This window comes from Toxotes jaculatrix, chromosome 14 (assembly GCF_017976425.1).
Source record: "Toxotes jaculatrix isolate fToxJac2 chromosome 14, fToxJac2.pri, whole genome shotgun sequence".
Classification (NCBI taxonomy): domain Eukaryota; kingdom Metazoa; phylum Chordata; class Actinopteri; family Toxotidae; genus Toxotes; species Toxotes jaculatrix.
The window spans coordinates 22,863,206-22,884,342 of record NC_054407.1 but is presented as its reverse complement, the minus strand read 5'-3'; the positions used below and the strand labels follow the sequence as shown (position 1 = coordinate 22,884,342).

At 42.3% G+C, this 21,137-nt stretch overlaps 1 protein-coding gene across 5 annotated transcripts in view; it reads left to right on the top strand.

The window, feature by feature from the left end:
• LOC121192624 (partitioning defective 3 homolog) overlaps nucleotides 1–21,137 on the top strand; it is a 217,153-nt gene that overhangs the window by 69,869 nt on the left and 126,147 nt on the right. For all 5 annotated transcript variants that reach the window (XM_041054373.1, XM_041054376.1, XM_041054375.1 and 2 more), the window contains exons 3-5: nucleotides 1,874–2,057; nucleotides 5,821–6,011; nucleotides 6,229–6,363. In XM_041054373.1, the coding sequence (XP_040910307.1) occupies nucleotides 1,874–2,057; nucleotides 5,821–6,011; nucleotides 6,229–6,363 (510 nt within the window). The remainder of the gene's footprint in view (nucleotides 1–1,873; nucleotides 2,058–5,820; nucleotides 6,012–6,228; nucleotides 6,364–21,137) is intronic.

The window sequence follows — 21,137 nt, the reverse complement described above, 5'->3', positions numbered from 1 at the left end:
GTGTGCATGTGCGTGTGTGTGTGCTCTCAAGAGCCTGCTCCTCTCACCAGGGAGCCTGTCCAGCCTGCTATAAAACTCCACTGCTCTCGGACTAAATGTGGCTGAAATGAAGGTTTAATGTGCTGGAAAACTGGTAGTTGGATTTGAATGGTCTGAGTGTGTCTGTGTGTGTTTTAATGGATTGTGTGGGTGTCTCTGTGTCTCTAAATGTAATTGTGTGTGAATGCTTCGCTCTCTCTTTGGCCACATTTGTGTGTATATGTTTAAGAAGTGTGTTTTATTAAGCGTTTTTTTTTTTAATTAAGTGAGAATAAACAGCCTTGAAATGTTAATGATTTCTGTTTGCATTTAATTCTTTTTATCTTTGATCAAGATTCTGTTAAAAAGCATATTTGTAACGTGCAGTGGTTCCTTCTTTTACATGTGAAAAGATAAACATCGCATTGAAAACAGGGCCTTCGAGGCAGGATTAGGTATCACATAGTTTTTATGGATTCTGATTCTGCTAATATTCTTATGAGTCACATAATGCTGTAGCCCTGTGCTAAGCATTGCATCCATTTAACATGCAGTGAGCAGGATCACTGCAGCAACAGAAGCAGGAGAACTCCACCATCCAGATCGATGCACAGAGGCATTATGTCGTAGGATTGTCCGTCTGTCTGTCCCGTTCTCGGGAACGCCAAATCTCAGGAACATTTTGAGTGAATTTCTTCAAGTTTGGCACAAACATTCACTTGGATTCAAGGATGAACTGATTAGATTTTGGTGATGGTCAGAGGCCAAAGGTCAGATATCACTGTGACCTCACATCCATCCCGTTGTTGTGAACGCGATATCTCAGGAATAACTGGAGGCAGTTTCTTCAAATTTGGCACAAACATTCACTTGGACTCAAGGTTGAACTGATCAGAATTTGGTGGTCAAAGGTCACAAAACAGGTTTTTGGCCATAACTCAATAATTCATATGGTAATTATGATAAAATACACTTCATAACTTTTATTAAATTCCTTCAAATGCAGTTTTAGCATTAGCATTAGAGGCAGAGGAGATGAAAGTATCAGGCCTATGGGTTTTTCGATGGTCGGGATCGTGTGAAGAGAGGCAGATGAACTGCAGTGATATCCTGAAGATTTTTTAGCTATAGAACATCCTGATTAGTTATTAATGTGGATGAGATGTTGTGGTATGGGGGTGGACCTTTGAGTAGGGACATTATCATAGTCAAGCCTCTACATCAGATCTCACCATGAGGGACAGTTAGATCATATCCTCTGAACTGGCGAATGTAGGATGGATTTTTCATTTTCTCCTCGGCTAACTGAAGCCAGCTGAGCACACACTCAGCCCTGGTGGGAGTCACAGAGGGACAGCATGAATCTCATCTTTAATCTAATAAAGGGACTCAGTAGGGGCTGGAATTAATCAGATCTTTGAGGGAGAAGCGCTTTCAACCTAAAGATTGTGGAGTGAGGAGGCATTTTGAGTGAAGAGAGGATATGATTGGACATAATGAGCAGCTCACGGTCATAACATAAAAGAGACGGTCTGAATCACCTCCATATTCTTTTGCACTCTCTGTGCGGTCCTCATGCATCTGTGCTGAAAAGGACCACCATGTGTTGTTTTGTTTGCGCACAAATGTCAAGGCAACTACCTCTACATTTATTGTACTCTCACTGATTGCAGTTATGATTTGGGATTGGACCGAGTTGGACCAGTTCCATTCCAGTCTGGGCCTTTCGGTGTTGATGGTTGGCCATAAAATACTTTCTGAGAACATACGGCGGTTGAGCCGGTTAGTGACAGCTCTGTTTCTTAATATTCAACCTTGTGTGCTCTCTCCCCTCTGTTCTTCCTCCCTCCTGCAGTTGATAGCCGTGTACGACGAACAGGAGCCCCATCATGGAGGCGATGGTACCAGCGCCAGCTCCACGGGGACCCAGAGCCCCGACCTGTTTGCTGCTGATCTCAGTGCTGGCAGTGGAGCTTCAGCCTTCCAACCCTACCAGGCTGCCAGCGAGATCGAGGTTACACCCTCTGCCTTGCGTACCAGTAAGTCCCAGCACCTACAGGAGAAAAATGAAATCAGGGAAACGTGGCTGGATCAGAGCCCAGTGGATGATTTGTAGGTGGATGCGTTATTTGCATAGAGGGACCATTACAATACAATCAGGAACATTTACTTAACAGATTAATAATTGAGTCCATTCCTCTTATATTCCTCTTAAATTACAAATCTGTCGTCTTTATTGTAGTCAAATGTCAGCCACTGCAACAATATACAGGAAACCCGACAAATTACCGTACCATGGCCCAGTGGTACCTTAGCCCTGTCCATAAATTCTGTTAATTGGACAGGAGGCCCTTTTTTCCCAGGCACAGATAGCCATTTGATCCCTGGCCAAAGTGGCTAATTGGTTCTATTCGCTGCCTCCTAAATCAAATGTGACGCTGAGCCCGTCCACCTCTGCAGTTTTGCTGGCCAAGCCACTTCTCCTGCTATAATTACGGTGAGTTTGGAAACAGACTCTTGTAGGTGATTTGTCCATTTCCCTTTCACACACAACTTCAAGCAGAAGCAAACAAGCACGCACAAACACCTGCTCCTACTTTTTTCTTCTCAAATATTTCTCGTGCGGTGCGTTATTTCTGTTGTGAGCTAAAGAATATTAATGAATGTGTCTTTTTCTTCACATTTAGCAAAGAACCTTTTTGTTCTCTAGAGCAACGTTAAACATAGTTCTCATAACCTTAGTAAATACAGACCGTGACCTTTTCATGTTTCCTCTGCACACATTAACAGATCCGCCTACTTCACACACACTCCACAGAACAAGATGAAAGTTAAAAACAAACTATTTTTTTAATTAGAATCTTTAATTAGCACTTTAAAAAATACCTGACTGGTTGGGGTATAAATTATCCACTAATGACCTGTGAACTGGCATTGATTGACACAGCCGCCACCGAAATTTCCTTTTCTGCCTTTGTCTCACACAAACATACACACACGCACACACACACACACACACACACACTGAGAGAGCAAGGGAGGTCACTTCAGTCCTAATTGGATTTCTGGATGAGATGCTGAATGTGAATTTGCAGTAAGAAATGGAAATCTCTGGCATAATCACACCTGCCAGTTACGTCCAATTTAACCGTCTTCATAATAAATTCTAACCCTGCTTAAATGACGACACTGAATCTCATCAGATGGATTTTAATGGGTTTTAAGAGAAATGTCTGACATGGAAGAGAAGGAATTTAGATTTTTTATTTTTTTCATATGTGCCTAATGAGAATAGTTTTCAATCAGTGATTCATGTTGGACGAGATGCGTTGGACTCTGTGGGTCTTTGCCAGTTTTTTTCTTTAGGTCCACAAACTCAGACGAAAAGTGATTAAGCTTATTAAACACAGAGTTCTATCGAAATTCACAAACGGACTAATGTTAGTTTCTTGGCTTTGTTCAACTCGAAACTCTGCAGATGAGAAAAAGCTGATTAAAGGGCAGTGCCACTGTTGTGAACATGTGAGGCTTTCAGATGTCACTTTGAAAAGTTAATTTACAAAACACAATAACTGTTGTGGCAGGAAGGATACTCGAAGTTCATAATTTAATCTTTTATCCGTGAAATGTACTGAATGATATCTGTAATGCTCTTTAAAGGAGCTGAAGTCTTTTAATCTTGTGCTGCAAATGTTGTTATTCACAATTCATATTCATGGGATAAAACTCTGTGTTTTATTTGGAAGGACGTTCTGGAGTTAATAACCACAGTGTGTCTGCATTTTTGTAGAGACAGAAAAGAAGGAAAAAAATAATCACTTTGCTTTACAGAGATATGACAATGAACATTTGGTCACTTGATTATTTAATTTAATAAGAAACCTGCATTTTATTTTATATTTGCTGCATTTTATTTTTCAAATGAACCTAATCCTCTGCCATGATGTGAGATAAATGCATTAAATGAACCACAGCACACTGTGCTTACTCACTTTTTGAGTGGGCTGTTAATGAACACTGTTCTCCCACAGTGCAGCACACAGCTGAAACAGGCTGTATAAAGGTGAGAAACTTTAAACTAAGTTTAGAGAAAGGAGTGAGATGCTCCGGAAAGCTGCTAAAAAACAAATTAAAAATTGTATTAAATATTTGTTCTAAATTGAAGTATTCTGCTGTTCAGATACCTGCGAGCCAATCAGAAACGAGTATTTTTCCACAGCCATGGCCTGAAACTGGATACTGAGAAGATTAGTACACAGTATAAATAGAATTAGCATATGGTGGTATAGTACTCATGACTGTAGCTCAGCTGAAGAAGTGTCTCCTGGGATTTGGAGTTGTGTAGGTGGTGTTGAGACCTGTCAGGACAGCCTGCTCCCTGTCCCCTCCTGAACTCCCAGAGCACCGCTGCCTCCCACAGCTCCGAGCGGTTTAGGTCCCACGCTCTGGGTGACCCAATGACACCAGCCAGCCAAGTACATGAGTGTACTGTATACACACACACACACACACACACACACACACACACACACATTTCCAAATTCTCAACAAACACTGTAGCTGTTGGCTCAGATATTTCCAAACACAAACACGTCCACTAGTTTGTATGCACACAAAACACAGACTCATCACCAGTACACATCTTTTACACACCCAGTTGGATGATACTTCACAAACCCACACACACACACACAGTGATAACTTTCCACGCACACAGAGCCACTTCAGTTTGGGAAAAAAAAACATACCTCTAAACAAAAGTATTGTGTTCAATATTAGTGTTGAAAGACACACACACGATCTCCCACACACTCATCAGTTTATCAGAGAGTGCAGACACATAAACAGGGAAACACACACAGATGGACACAGTTAATCTTGTCATGTACTTGCTCTCACAATACACACAAAGTCAAATAACTGTTGACTCAGACACACATTCCTCTCTTTGGACATATCACAGTGTTTCCTGTATGAGCACACACACACGCTCACACACACCCACCCACCACCACCATCCACCAACATCTGACAGCGTCGACGGCAGAACGTCCTGGAAGAGAACATGGGAACATGACATTTTGGCGCTGTCATCTGAAGAAGATGCTCCAGCTTTTTAAACAATTTCACTTGCACTCCATCTCTCTTGTGTATCCGCCGGGTTCCTTTTTTTAGGCGTCCAAATCTGCCCGTGGGATTTTGGAGTGGTCCAAAAAGTGGGAGATTTTTAATGTCATCGCATCATGTCTTGTGTACAAGTACAGGCTGTGGTGTGTTGTGCGCACATCGCCCTTGTTGGAGTCGTTATTTGGACCTTGGCCCACTTCCCACACACTGCAACTTTTAAACAGAGTGAAGAGTTTTAATGGAAGGCATCCACTTACACTGGTGTTTCTCAATAGGCTCTTCCTCATATTGTTGTTCCCACACAGCCTGCTGCTCGGTGTTATGAGGGGATGCACTGACAGTAAAACAGAAACTAGAGCTGCTTGGTTTGACTTTCAGTGACAAATCTGATTAATTTGCAATGGGATGATAATGGAATCTCAATGATAAACTGCCTTTATTAGCCCACATTGTCTGAGGAACAAAATTTGTTTCAGCATCTTCACATCAATCATCCCTGAATGTGATATTAAATCTTTGTCTTGTCTTTGTCTTTCCCTCAAACAAATACACAATGATATCACTTTTCCCAGAGTAAATCTCAGCCAAACAGATTATCCTCACTTCTTTTGTACAAACTTTCAGTTTAAAAACAATTCCTCTTTAACACCCTGGCTGTCCTTTCCTGTCTCTCAGATATGCCCCTCCACGTCCGGCGCAGCAGTGACCCGGCCCTGCTCACCATCAATGGGCCGTTTAGCAGCAGCAGCGAGTCACAGGTCCAAACGGAGGAGCCACCGTCAAGAAAGAACCCAACCCGCTGGTCCACCACCGCTGGCTTCTTGAAAGCTCGCCACTCCTCCGGCACCAACAGCCTTGAGAGGAAGGTAGGCGGCTGAGAAGCGAGCACTGATATAAAAATGATAAAGTTCTTGACTGAGGGAACAGCAGACATTTTTAATTAGCAACTTGTGACTAATGACTAGTAGTTTACATCTGAATCCTCCCAACACTTTTTTATTCTTTACATGGCATCAGTCTCAGGAAAACGTTAACATGACAGAACAGAATTTATCGAACACCTGTGTTTACGTGTCTGTGCAGGGTAAAGGTATGGACACGTATCGCAGTCTGCCCCGAGATGCAGGGACATGGAGAGAATTTCAGAGAGAGACGGCCCGGTCATCGCTCAGTGCCAATCATCCCATGGTGGACCGCTGGTTGGAGAGACAAGAACAGGTAAGACCGAGTCCTTGTCTGTGCTCACAACTGCTGGACAAATTAGAGACATGGTATATTTCATCGTATGGTGGATGCTTCCATGTTAAGTAGCTTAACATGCATGGTACACGCTTGTGTGTTTGTTGTGCTGGATGAAAAGACAGAGGTACAGTACCGAGTTTTGATGTTGTTACAAAATATTACAAAACCTCATGCACATTTTATCTGTTATACTTTATGTCCTGACATAAAGTTAACACCTGATACCGTCAACTATCCAGAGATTTACAGCCAGTCTCGTTCTCACAGTACCCATCAGCCCTAAGCGCTGTCAAAGCCTGTCTGAGTGACCTAGATCCAGTTCAGAGCCCAGCCCAGTTCTATCGCTCCCCTGGCCCTTAGCGAAGAGGTTAACAAGTGAAGAATTTCCACTATAAATCCCAAGTGACACATAAGTTATAGAAGGAGAAATAACATAATGTTGACATAGTAAATAATATAAGCCACATACATCACATATGGTCCTGTTTAAGTGGATATGTAGAACGTTGCCAGAGTCGGGGACTCTTTTCCCACTGTGGTCATGCAAGCCAAAGTCTTAGAATATGAAATTACATATGTTAGATACCGTATCCTGACCCACATGCATGAGTCGGTTCATATTTGGTCGTTGCGTAGGTTGTATGTAAAGGTTTTTATACTGAGATAAAGAGGAACACATGCAAGCATGATGTTGAGTCGCCCAGTGTGTAATATAGTAAAGAAGAAAGAACCAACAAAGGGCTATTAATCCAGCATCTTTCTGAAAACAGACTCTTCATTCAGACAGTTGCATCATGTAGCATCGTTTTGTATTAAGCTCTGTCGTATTGATAGTGATGTGAAAATCATGAGCACAAACTCAGATTTCTTCTGAGATATTTTGTCGTGCAGAACGCACACGCATGGTTTCTTTAATCGCAGCTTTAAATGCAAGACATGAGGCGACACACCAGCTCGTCTCAAAGGCCCAGAACAACCCGACAACCTCAGCTTTTTAAGCGCGCTAATTTATAGTATACTTATTTTAATGTATCTTCTTTGGCACTTACATGTAGAGACTCTAAGTGCCATCTAACTATAAACTGTTTTTGTTGTTACATAAGCTCTTTTGTGAACAGGATCTTTCACAGAAGGTTTAAGCGCACAGCAAGCTCTCACCATCCGTCAGAGTGTAGCCTACAACCGCAGCATTTTCACCACCTGTCTTACAACACGTTTTAGTGTGAAGGGGGTTAAGTGGCAGAGACCACTGCAGGATGTTGTAGCCAGTATTAATGAGCTGCTGAAGGCCGTCCACCCTCTTCATCTCACACACACACACACACACACACACACACACACACACACACACACACACACACACACACACACACCCTCAGATACGTGCATGTTCCCCACCATCTTCTCATTCTGCTGACAGCTTCACTATGACCTCAACAGCTACATTAGTCTGTGGCCTTGCAGTGTGTGTGTCTGTCTTAGTTAATGCTGCTTCTCTCTCCGTGATAGTGAGAGACAGCTTGTTGACGAGGTGTCATGTTGTTCATGCTTTCTCCCTAAGCGTATAGGTGGTGTGTGTGTTTGCACGTATATATATGGCGGCACAGTAAGTGACCCAGTCTCAGGCGGGCAAATTGGTTTGCCTGGAACACGACACGGACTGGGCCCAGTCTGTGTTGTTTTTACTTCTTCTTCTTCTTTCACTTTCCAGTGGACGAGGCACAGGAAGTGCGTTACTGCCTCAGGTTAAAAACAACAACGCGTTTGGTCGTATTAATGCCAGGTCTGAACAAGGCCAGAGAGTCTGAAGCTGAGTGGTCATATGTAATGTGAACTTTCTTCTTATCAATGACTCACTCTCACACGCACACACACACACACACACACACACACACGCACACACACACACACACACACACACACACACACACACACACACACACACACACACACACACACACACACACACACTCCAGCTTGAGGTCTCATGAGCTGTTGTTGTCGTTGGCCGGTTTTGTGTATAGATTCTGTCTGCTCTCTGTCACTGCTTTATGTGACATTTATTTACCCTCCACTTCACTTTACTTAGTTCCAGGAAGGATGTTGCAATTCTGCTGCATAGTTAGACAAAGCTTGATTTGTCCCAGACTCGATAGTCAAATTAAATAACAGATGAGATACATCAGACTGAAGAAAAATGACTTTTGTTAAAAGCAAAACTCTGTTACGCTGTAGAATGTAGAATGTTATTGCTTTAATATGTTTTAAATGCATTTGATTACTCTCCTTTGTCTTATTCATTGTCATTGTCGTATGTCATTGTGATGCTCAGATAACCCTATGCTATATTTCGTTTTGTTGAAACTGAGTTGAATACAGAGCCAACCTAAAGAAATACACTGACTGAAATCACACTGTGACCACCACAAAAATATCTTAAAACCAGAAGTGACTCTGTAACTTCCCTGATGCCGACGGAGCCGCACGCCGTCTGGCTTTCTCTCCAGCGCTGCTGCGAAGTCTCGTCTGATTCACTGCAAGCAGGCAAAGATTTATTTATAAGCACAATCTATTTCAAGAGAAATACAATGTGATTCCCAGAAAAGAAAACAACATTCAGAGTGTAAGAGTAGAAATATTTCAAACAATAACACAGCTGTTAACTCGAGCCTTTGGTTTTATTTTAGAACTATCCTCAGGAGGAGGCAGAGTTTAAAGTTCGACAGCTGATATACAACATGTGTGCTGATTGCTCTGATTCATCACGCAGGCTGATGAAGGCCCAGGTCTGAACAGTTACACTGAGTGACAGTAACATATTACAAACCGTTTAGCCAAAATTGAAAATAGAAAATTACTTAAAGCAAGTTAGCTGAAAATGTTGCGGCAGTAAATCTTGGCATGTTAGAGAAAAGTTATGTGTCATATTTAATTTGATGAACTCAAAGAGTTTGAAATGGTTTGTATTAAACATATATACACACACACATACACAGAGTACTGGCAGAGAGTTTAAACAGTCTCAGCCCCTTCTCTCAGCACTGCCAAGACATTTGACTGATACAGGCATAGGAAAATAATGTGGCTAAGAATCTGAAATTATTCTGTGGGTTTAGAAGCTGTAGCTGTAATAAAAATAAAGTGTGATTTTCAGTAGGTTCTGTTAATAGAGTGGATTTGCAGCTTTTCATGCATCTTTAATGTCCATACAGCTTCGGTATATGTTCTGAACGTCCTCTAAAAGTTAATTAAGGCACCAAACAGAATTCTGGTATGACACAATTAGCCCAGAGAGCAATTTTACCACAATGTATTAAACCTTTGTTAAGAATATAAAGTAGAATGGTATGGGAATGAAGAATAGCATTGCAAGAATAGAATATGCAGTAATTTAATTAGAATAGAGCAGCTTGGAATGATGAATTAAGCAAAGCAGTTTCCTCCAGTTAGTTTCATCTTATCTTGGTGGAGTGAATAACATGGAACAGAGGAGTATGAAATGAAGAGAAGAATTAGCTTAAAGCATCACATAATGAAGCGGGCCTATTTTATTCCTGTGGAGAATTTGGCTTCTCTCATAACAAAACGTACAGAACAGGGCATTGCTTTGCACTGAAGTGAGCCAGATTGAATCGCATTGAAATGAATGAAACTATTCTCCGTTCCCAAGTGGGTAATTGTGCGTGCCTGCAGCAGCACCGGCGGCTCCCTGACACACACAGCAGAACTGAATTGAGATAGTTTTGAGCTGCGTTCCCAAGCCCTTAAACTCCCAGCCCCCTTTTGGCAACAGGTACGGGGTTGCCATGGCAACAGCGAGCTGTCAGTCGAGTGTGTATTAATGAGAGCTGGTCGGAGGAGCTGAAGCTGTGTAGAAAATAGAGGCCTGCGCTGCCATCTTTGTGTGTGTGCCCGTGAGTCATGAGGGCTGCGTGTTTGATTGTGTGTGTGTGTCTATGCGTCCATCCATTAATGTGTCTGTGCATGTGCATGTGCGTCCGTGAATATGTGTGTCAGCTGTGAGCATGTGTCAGAAACCCAGGCAGCCATACACTTGGTTGCAAATCAACCAATTAAGAAGAAAAGCCACGAGTCGCTGAACCGCCTGCAGCATGAGCGTGGACAGCTGAACCTCAATACACAACACACACACACAAACACACAACCGGTAACCTGAGAACTTGCATGTCATGGAGAGTGTGTGTGTGTGTGTGTGTGTGTGTGTGTGTGTGTGTGTGTATGTGTGTGCGTTCTTGTATTTGTTGTATCTAATCTGTGTCCATTAAATATCTCTTCTGAGTGTTTTGTTAGAAACGTGTGTGTAGTTTGTGTTTGTCTGTGTATAAAAGTATGTTTATGTTTGTCTCAGGCCATTGAACACAACAAATATGATGTTTTTTTTAAAAATCTGTTTATTTAGAGACTAGATTTAAGATTAACATACTTTACAGATACACACATTTTAAATGCAATTAAATAATTAAAATGAATAACTGTAACAGAGCGAACAGAAGAGACAGAAGTTAAAGTTATTCATATAACTAATGGGACTCGTGCAGTTGTAAAAAGCTCAGACTTAAAATTGGTGATAAGTAGGAAAAACCTGACAGTGAGTGGTAAACACCCAATACCTGTTTCTATAAGCAGCAGCAGCAGCAGCAGTTTTTTGTTGAAAGAATAGAGTAACTGGGTGGTTGGTATAAAAAAAGCCATATCTATCATTACTGAGGAGACAGACTTTTTTTTTTTTCCCCAATCATCAATAATTGTGATTGAAAATATTTTATGTTGCAGTTAATGACGATAACTCACCGGAGCTCAGGCTGTTATGTACTGTTTTTTTTTTTTTTTTTAACTGCAGTAACACTGGTAGCACTCAGTTTGTAGTTTAGTGTATCACAGTGTGCGATACAGTGAACACACAACCTCAGTTTGTAGCAGTGTGTGTTTGTGATGCTGCTGTGTGTGTGTGTGCGTGTCCTCAGTCATTAGACTGCTGAGGGACCGAGTTATCTTTCATGGTGGGATGGAGGCCTCACACAACTCACTGGGGATGTTGTTACACAGACGTATGAAGGCAGGTCTGCGCGCACACACAGACTCACACAGACTCACACGCCTACACACCTCCATACCTGTGCAGGAATGTTAATGCTGGCATATGCATGTGTGTGCATTGTGAGCGTATTCACACACAACAGGGAACATAGGCACTAGCACGGCAGTTTGATATGCTGTATATATGTCGCACAGGTACATACTGCAGGATATCATTAACACTTACACAAGCACAGACACACACACATTTATTATGCATACACACTTCAAGGTGCACTTAATACAAAGTGAGGAAGTGTGTGTGTGCACATGCACACACAGTAAAAACACAATTACACTGTAAGCATATGCACTGAAACAAATCTTATAACCATGTAAACACACACACACACACTTTTCTCCTGTGCTTCCTAACAAGCCTCCATGCAGTGTATGTAGTGGCGAGTTGAATCCCTCAGGTGCACAGTGAAGCTTTAGCAGGATAAATCATGCAAACCTGAGCCGCACGCTCATAAATCACCTCAGACCGAGTTTGTGTGTCTGAGTGTGTGCATGCATAATGTGCACTGAAACCTGCGTGTTCACGTTTTTTTGAGTATGTGCGTGCGTGCGTGTGTCTTAGTGTTAGTAAGACAGATGAAAGTGAACCATCACCACCTTTTTCAAAGCAGCAGGGTCCGTGTAGATTCTGAACAGATGACCAGTAGGTGCTGCTGTGGAGCTTTAGGTTTGTGGGTGAGCAAGTGTGTGTGTGTGTGTGTGTGTGTGTGTGTGTGTGTAATTTCCGTTCTGTCCTTATGTCTAAAAATGTTCCGTCCTCCTGTTTCTGCACTGTGTGTGAGTGTAGTGTGAATGGATGCACAGATAAATACCGTAGGTGTGTGTTTGTGTTTGCAGATGTGTGAATAGTTCAGTGTTAAACTGCACTTCAGCCTTTAGTCTGACTCCTTCTTTCTTTTCTTCTCACTTCTCCATCTGTATTTATTTCCCGTGAACCTTATTATTCTCTCACTTTATAACTCTTTTCCTTTGTGCTTCTCGTACATACAGTAGATAATCACTCCGTGCTTCTTTTTCTTTATCTGGTTTCATCTCTCACCTCTGCCGTCGTTCATCACCAGTTTCATTGGCTGTATATGATTGTCTAGTTGCCAAACATTTTTAAAGTAATTAACTTAATTAATTACTTTTTCAATATAATATGCAAAAAATGAACTTTTTTAACTTCACACCTTCTTCACAGATTAAGATGAGCTATGCAACACTGAACAGAGAATTTAACGAACGGCTAACGCTGGTGTGTCAGTATACATAGCAAGGGATATCATGCTAACACTAAATCCTCAGCAGAGGATTAAAGGCACTTTCATCGAAACCAAAAATTACAGTGTGTTTCAGAAGAAATGCGAAGGACTGCGTGGGGTTGTTGCTACAGGTACAGGTGAGAAGATGAGGCATGATGCAGGATGTCTAATCTGGAAATATAAAAATAAATTACAACATTATTATTATTATTATTATGATGAATATGAAGATTACAGTCACTAATATTTCACCAGTAGGTGAAGGACAAAGAAGTAATGTAGACCTCTCCAGTCTTTAAGCCACATCGGATCATTCTGCTCTGCATGTATGAGTGGATGTGAAATCCAGTTTTACATATTCATCTTTTATTTGACATACATTTCCATCACTGTCGACTGAACATGTTCTTTGCTTAAAAACTTCTTTTCTACCTCAAGTACGACGACCTTTAACAGCAGAGTGAACTTAGTATTCAGCCTGTTTTAGTCGCTGTCTGTCTGTTTTCCTCGTCATTGTACTCCCCATCTCTCTCTATTGATCCTCCTTTTTGCCCCCCCCCGCTTGTCACATCACCTCCTCACATCATCTCCTTTATTTTTATTCCTCTCGTTTCTCTCTATCCCTCTCTCTCCTTTTCTCCTCCACTCTTCATAGCCTTTGATCTCTTGGTTTTAATGTGACAGAGAGCTGTGGGAGCCCAGATCCCTTCCAGCTGGGAGGGACAGGGTGAGAGAGCAGGAAAAGAGAGATGGAGGGAAGATGAAAGACAGCTCTCCCCCTCTCGAGGGTTAGTGCTTTCCCTGAAGGGAGCTTCACCTTGGGGTGCAACCTGGCATCAGGAGTTTGCACACACACACACACAAGCGCATAATTTACTGTTCATCACCTGCTACCAAAATCTAATTATACCTAAAAAAAGAAGACCCGATCAGGTTGGACACAGATGGTAGCTCTTTCTCAAACTTAATCCACCTGTTGAGGGACAGGAAAGGTTAGACACACACACACACTCAAATCAAAGATAAGAATCTCAGTTTTGTAAACCTGCTGCGCTCCAGAGGTTCATCATTAGCACAGAGAGAATGAACAAGAGATGGAGACATTGGCAGATGAAAGGAGATGAGAGTGTTTTGCCGAGGAGTTTATCAGAGGTCTATAAAACCATCAAAGACAGACGGGAAGGATGACAACAGCGGGTGTCAGCCGCTATCAGAGCAGAATCAGAGGGATCTGACAGAAGAAGGATAGAGCTGATTACCGAGGCCTGGTGTGCTCTGACAATAAAATCCTGCCCGTTGAAGACAGTCAGACAGATTGTCCTGTAACTGAAGCATCGCAGGCTTGATTTCCAGAACAGCTGAACGTCTTACCTGTATCTGAAGAACTGGAAGTCACCACATTGAATAACGGCTCTATTTTCCTATTTATTTTCATAACGGGTCTGATAATTGTTCAAAATGGTTTGATAAATAGATATCCACCTCTTAAAATAGTGTTTTATCATCAATAGACTTAATAATATGAAACATATGAAGTCAAGTAATACGAAGTCATGTAAAAAGAGTCTGTTTGCCTTCTTTAAAAAAAATAAAAAAGTTTAAGTCTCAGTTTATATGTTCAGTCTTAGCTGATATAAAGCTTCTGAGTCCGTATTTGTGCCGTTAGATTTACAGCTGCTGAGGTTTTCTGCTGAAGGCTCCTCGTACACTGCTGCCGAGCACTGCGGCAGGAAGCAGAAAAAAATCATAGAGGGAGAGGACACAGAGAGCGAGTGTGAGTTTTTGTGTTTTTCTCCAAGACTTGTTTATATAGACACACTCTTCTTCTCAGCAGCAGCCATTACAGTTGGAGTCAGTCAGAATAATAGCCTTCAATCTGACAACTCTACCTCAGTGCGTGTGTGTGTGTCTGTGAGTGTGTGTGTGTGTGTGTGTGTGTGTGTGTGTGTGTGTGTGTGAGAGAGAGAGAGAGTGTCTGTGTGATGCTTGTCACCATTATCCACAGCTCCCTTCCTCTCAGAGGGGTAGTTATTTTGCTCCATAGCAGCGGCTCCATTGGGAGCCTCGTCTTGATAAACGGTGCATCACATAACAAGCTGTGTGACCGACAGTCCACCCTGGCCTCATCCGTGTTTAGGTCACACAGCGAAGGCGCCATGAGGTTAAGACCCACAGTAGTCCCTCTCCGTCTGATGAATCCACGCAAATGTAGGAAAGTCTGCTAACACTTTCCCAGACTCAACAATAATCAGTATGTGATTGAAATTATAGTGTCTCCTGCTTATAAAAAAATGTTTCCATCCTTTCCAGAGCCTGTCAGTGTATTGGCACATGAAGATAGTTGAAGCGTTTAGTTAAGAAAAATCTTGAGTTGCACAGTGATGTGTTAAACCTGCTCTTTGTTTGGCTGCTGTTGAGATGCCCACTGATGTGCAGAGTCTCTCACACTTGCCCACAGCACCCCAGCTCTTCCCTGTCAGTGGGTGGCTGTGGTGAAATATTTTGGCTTAACTCACCAGAAATGTAGAAACATGGATGTTTCATGAAGTCCACAAAACAAATATTGCTCCACATCCTCCTCCTTTCTCCCTTGGTTTTTCAGGATAAACAAACTTAGCTGTGTAAATTTGGACACGCATTCTGTGTAGGCAGTGCGGTTTGTTCACAGTGCTTTAGTGTCTCTTCATATGTTTTAAAATTTGCCACGCACTGTACATACAAACATTCATGGTATGCTATTTAGTGGCTGTTCTGGAGCTTTCGACCGTATGGCATGGTCCTCATCCGCATGTTTAGAACTTCTCTACCATATTGACCTGATAATACAATCAAAAGCCCTGAAACATCCGCTAAATGGATGTTTCGGTGGTGAGATTGCTAAGTTAAATTCAGTGTATGTTTGTGTATACTGTGTAAATAGATGATCATGGCTCTGATCCATAGCTTTAAATATGAGGTTATACTAATGACCTGTGTACCAATTGAACAGATGTGTTAAAGGGAAAAAATCTCAATGAAAGAGTGGAGAAAATGAATGCACATACTTCCACATGGGGCACGAGGGGTCACTGAATGGTCTGATGAGCATGAAAATGATAGAACTCGTATGCTGTGGCCTTCACAGTCACCTGATCTCATGCCCGTTGAACACCTATGGGAGATTTAGGAGCAAAATGTCAGACAGCGCTCATGGTCGTCATTATCAAAACACCAAAGGAGGGTTGAAGCTGCTCTGGAGGCTCGTGATGGCTGGTTTTTCCTTTGATTCGTCACCCGTCCGTGTGTGTGTGTGTGTGTGTGTGGTGTGAAAAGGTTAAAATAGACGTCCGTTCCAGTGGATGCACAGGTCGGTCCCCTGTGTGGGTTACACATTGGTACAAACATGCACGCATGTCTGCAAACTTTCCACTGCTTTCTTCTTTCCCTCTCATTTACTCTCCACGTACTGTACTCCTAATATTTTTTTCAGTCACGCACATACGCACTCGCCCTCTACCTGTATCATGTTTGACTTTGCCAGAAGAGACAAATCAAGCCTATTCTCTCAGTGTGTGTTGGATTCAGGCCTACACCAACGCTCAGGCCGACTCTGGCTGGTCGCTGTCTAAATAATCCATCCACACCACTGGAATGAGGACCAGACAGGAGCCTCAGCGGGTGAATGGAGTTGGTTTTAGCTGAATTTCTGCACTGGAATTGTAAATATACACCAGAATAACACAAATTATTTCAGTATGTATTAGAATTAAAATTGACGTTCTCCTAGATTGACTTAGTTAACCACCATTGTGTCATTGTGTTCTGCGTTAAATCCACAGAATATTTCGTGCAGGCTTTGTTTAAGTGAATGAAACTGATGGAGAAACTCAAACTTTTTGCATCTTCTTTTGCTCTGACAACCAGAAGCTAAAGTATAAAATGTCAGAACGTCCCTGAATCCCCTCAGGTTTCGAGTTGGGAGTTTTCAAAGCGTCGTTTGTCATCCTTTGAACAAGCTTTGTCATGGCTTTCTGTTCCTCTGTGTAATGTGCCTTTGTCTGTCTCGCTCTCTGCCTCTCTGTCATTCTCTTTGACTCGCTCTCTCTGTCTGTCTGTTTACCTTTCCCTTTTCACCCCTCTAGTCTTTCATTTCTCTGTCCCATCACTCACTTCATCTCCCCCTGCATCCTCCGGAGAAATAGTTTCTGAAACACTTCTCACTAATCTGAGTTTATCTCTATTAATATTTTTCTGGTAAATATCGAACGGAATCAAGTCAGCGTAAAATATCCTGCTCTGCCCTTCTTAGTACGCCGAATCAAACGCACCCCCTGCGAGTCGAAAAACAACTGTTATTACCTTGCACAGTTCCATTTCGAGTGACATTGACTGAGCTCTTAGATTCCTGATGAGGCCTACATTGTCTTTTATTTCAGAGAAAATTGCGGAGCGTGTTTTGCGGTGGAGATACCCCCTCCATTCACCCCTCCATTCACCCCTCCGCTCTGATTGAATTGCATCGCAGAAATTACGGTTGAATTAAGTGGATTGCGACAGAAGCAGCACCGTGGTAATTTAGGAAGTGCTGGAAGTTTCATTTTGTTGTCGCTGATATTGCAATGCTTCTGCCAGTGTCTGCACACTGGCTTCAAAGGCTCAAAACTTTATTTAACTGAACATAACAAAAGGCACAGTGTTTCTGATGACAAGGCAAAAACAATTACACTCTCAGTAAGACAGCAGGTCAAACACTATAGATTCTAGAACTTACTACTGAGGGAACCATAGGAATCCTAAAATGACTGAACTGTTAAAAGAAGCAGATGTCAGCCATGACTAACACAACAATACAGGATCAGTGTGCAGCTGTAAAATTTCCCACACAGTTCATATTCTAACCAAAACTGCAAATCCTTCAACCTCTGTAAAAAAGCAACCTTCGCAAAAAGCAAACAAACAAAAGGAAAGCCACACACAAACATCTACCATCCTCCTCTGCATGTGTAACAGCCCGACCAGCAGCAGGGGCTGATATAAACTCTGATAACGTCCTCTCAGCTTAATGAATCCTCGAGTTATTGACGATGCTGTCCACCCATCTGGATCCCATTATCAACGTGTCTTCAAAGGAGACTAATTGAATTAGCGCGAGGATCTGTATTTGAAAGCTCGCTTTTAATGATGCATTGTGGTCTCGCACGGAGCCGAGCGTCGACATCCATCAAACATCTCTCTCAGTCTGTAGATCACAGATTGGATGCACGGTGTTGTGCACTGCATTATCAAGTTTATCAGGGAAATCAAGTTTATTTGGTGCCGAGAAAATGCGAAGCCCCTTCATAGAACGCCGTATGTTGTTTTCTTTTAAATACTCAATGTTTAATCTGTACATTTGGTAACAACGCATCTAAATGAAATGTGTGAGGTGGATTCCCTTTCACAGCCGGTCTCATCCTGACATCCTACACCTGCATCAGTACAGCAGCATCTCTGACCTCAGTGACTGACCTAATGAATAAGACATAGAAAACCAGGTGCAGCGACGTTCGATCATTGCATCCCCTGACACAGTGACATGTGCCTGTGTTCAGTGAAACACTGAATGAACAATGTTTTGGTGGAAATCAGAAGGTAGACCTGTGAGATAAGCACACCCGGAGCCGCGTGTGTGTGTGTGTGTGTGTGTGTGTGTTGTCTCACCTCAGAAGAAATTGAACAGATTTCTTTTGTTGCCTCCTCCTGAAAGGGGTCACACACCCGTTGACCCAGAAGCTATTTGTAGGTTGTTGGGTTTTTTTTCCTCTCTTTTCAGTTTCTTTTTTTTTTCCGTCTGTGTGCTGCTCTTTTTCTGTTTGAAGTACTGATTTAATGGTTTGACGTAGTGAAACATCAATCAGAAAGTCTGGTCCAGCTCTGTGGGTTTTTCCCCTCAGATTTTCTTTTGATGCAATAGGAGCTTCTGTCATTTCAGCCATGGTAGCTGTTGGTGCTAATGCTAATTTTCCAGTGGTTTTTCTGTTCTAAATGTCGAACCATTTTACTGGATTCATCATCTTCTGCATCTGTGGACTTTTCCCATGAAGGAATTAAACCAGGCTTGAGAACCTGCCAGTAGTGATTCCTCCTAGACATTTACATATGAGCATATGGTGTGGAGTATTTCTTTAACTCTAATTTCATCTTTCATCTTTCTCTCTCTCTCTCTCTCAGACCCAGATGGTATGTCACGGTCTTCAGGTTAGAGGTTAGAGGTCAGAGGTTAAGGCTAATTTATAGTCACTGGTTCAGTGTTTCATCCGGTTGTGAACATATGGAGCTCTGCTGGAGAGGACACAGATACCAGTTAACAATGATGGATGTGTGTCTTTCAGTGTGTGAATGTTATATGCATTCAAGTTCAGCATGTGCTATTATGTCTTTATGGCGTACCTTTAGAGGAATATGAAGTGTTTTTTTTTTAATTTCACTAAGAAGCCCAACATCTCACGACAGATGTTGTGTAAACACCATAAAATGATTTAAAACCAGGAAACGTTTGGTTTAAATTAGAAACTAACTGAGAGAACAATAAGTAAATAAGATGATAAATCTGACCAGAAATCCTTTGGGAGCTGTTGATGCTTCTTCTTCTTGTGTTCACATTTTGGTTCATATCATCAGATATAAAACTTCCTTATTTAAGCTGAAAGCCATCCTTAGGGAAAACGCAGTCAAGGTTAAGACTTCAACCTGCCATTTACCTGAATCAACATTTGCTAAACTTGAAAAACCTGCCAGTTTGCAAAGTGTTTTTTATTGCTTTTTTTTATGACGGCTCCATTTTTGAACTTTTGGCTTTAGTCAGCTTTCACTGTCAACAGACGACGTGACGAGAAGTGTTAATGTTTCTCACCACTGCATTAGTTTAAACAGCTTCCTATCAAATCTTTCACAGTGATTCTGAAGATGGGCAAATCCCACTTCAAGCTTGGTGATCAAAAACTTTCTACAGTATAAAAACAGATTTGGATTTAAACATTTTAATGCTGTCTCAGTGTAATCATCGGACTGTTTCTGTTTTTTGCTGATTTAAAACATTTATGCAGACCGTCTCATTTGAGATTTATTCAGCATTAAACTGCTGACATTTGTGTCTTAAGACTTTTTTTTCCAGCGTCTTAAGGAAGATAAACTCCTCTCCAGCCCTGCCTGTGTGCCTGTATACGTGCATGCACATCGGTTTGTAAGTCATAGTGTGGTCAAAGTGGCGGGAAAGGGGAGCAGGCAGCACTTCATTAAAGTGCAGCATTACTCCACTCACTCTCTCTCCCATACATACACACTAGGCGCAGACCACTTCATTTGGTCTGAGAGATAGAAAGGACAGGCCCCAATGGATTCTCCCATTAATCTTTAATGAGCCCCCGGGCCTGAAAACTGCCCACCTCCCTCTTCCTCCGCATCCAGGAAACAAACAATGACTCGGCTGGAAAACACATCGGCCGATCATCACCGTACCTGCCTGCCTGCCTGTCTGCCTGCCGGCCATTAACCCCTCAACTGAGCCCTGAATTATTAATGTGGCCATCTATCTCTCTGCTTGCCCGGCCCACTCCCAGCAACGGGAAAGGGCGACGTCCTGATGGTGTGGTTGGGAAAGAAGTGCGGCGATGGCATTCTGAGTGTCTCCTGCTGGACCTCGGGGGTGGGGGGTGGTGGGGTGGGGGGGGGGTGAAGTAAAAACTGATTGGCTCATCTCTCAGTCAAACTGCTCGAGTCAGCACGAGTTGTTGCTGGAAGCAAAAGTAAGATATAGTTATCATAGCACATAGTGGAAAGAGTCATGTTGCTAGTGCTGCTGATTTCATGACAACTAGGCAACTTCATCTGCTGATGAAGATCATGTAATTTGATTGAAAGCCACAGAACATGAGTAACAGTTTCTGTCTGTAGAGAAGCTACAGGTTGTGTGGGAAGCTGAGAGCAACCACTGCATTAGATGTAGGCTAATTATTTTCATTGGCCTGTTGTAATTATATTGTACCTGAACTGATTTGATACACTGAGCCATGGTAACTGCTAAAACATGCTGTTAAAACATCCCTTACCACTCACATTATAACTGTGTCTCAGTTTGTTTCTTTAATTTTACTTCCATCCTCATCATCAGCTTCAGCTTCATCCCTTATTATCTTTCTCTTTTCATTCTTCCTCCCGTTCCCCTGTCTCGCACGCTGACGCGCACACACACACGCACACACACGCACACACACACACCCTGTCTCTGAGTTTAGAATAGAATTGTCAGCATGCCGGCAGATTCTTCAGAGATGCAGCATATTGAAATAAAGGGTCTGTGAGACGCCTGCGTGTTCTGTGATGAATGCTGATCTCATTTGCTCCTTCTCAGATAGCGCCGGGCGACTCCTC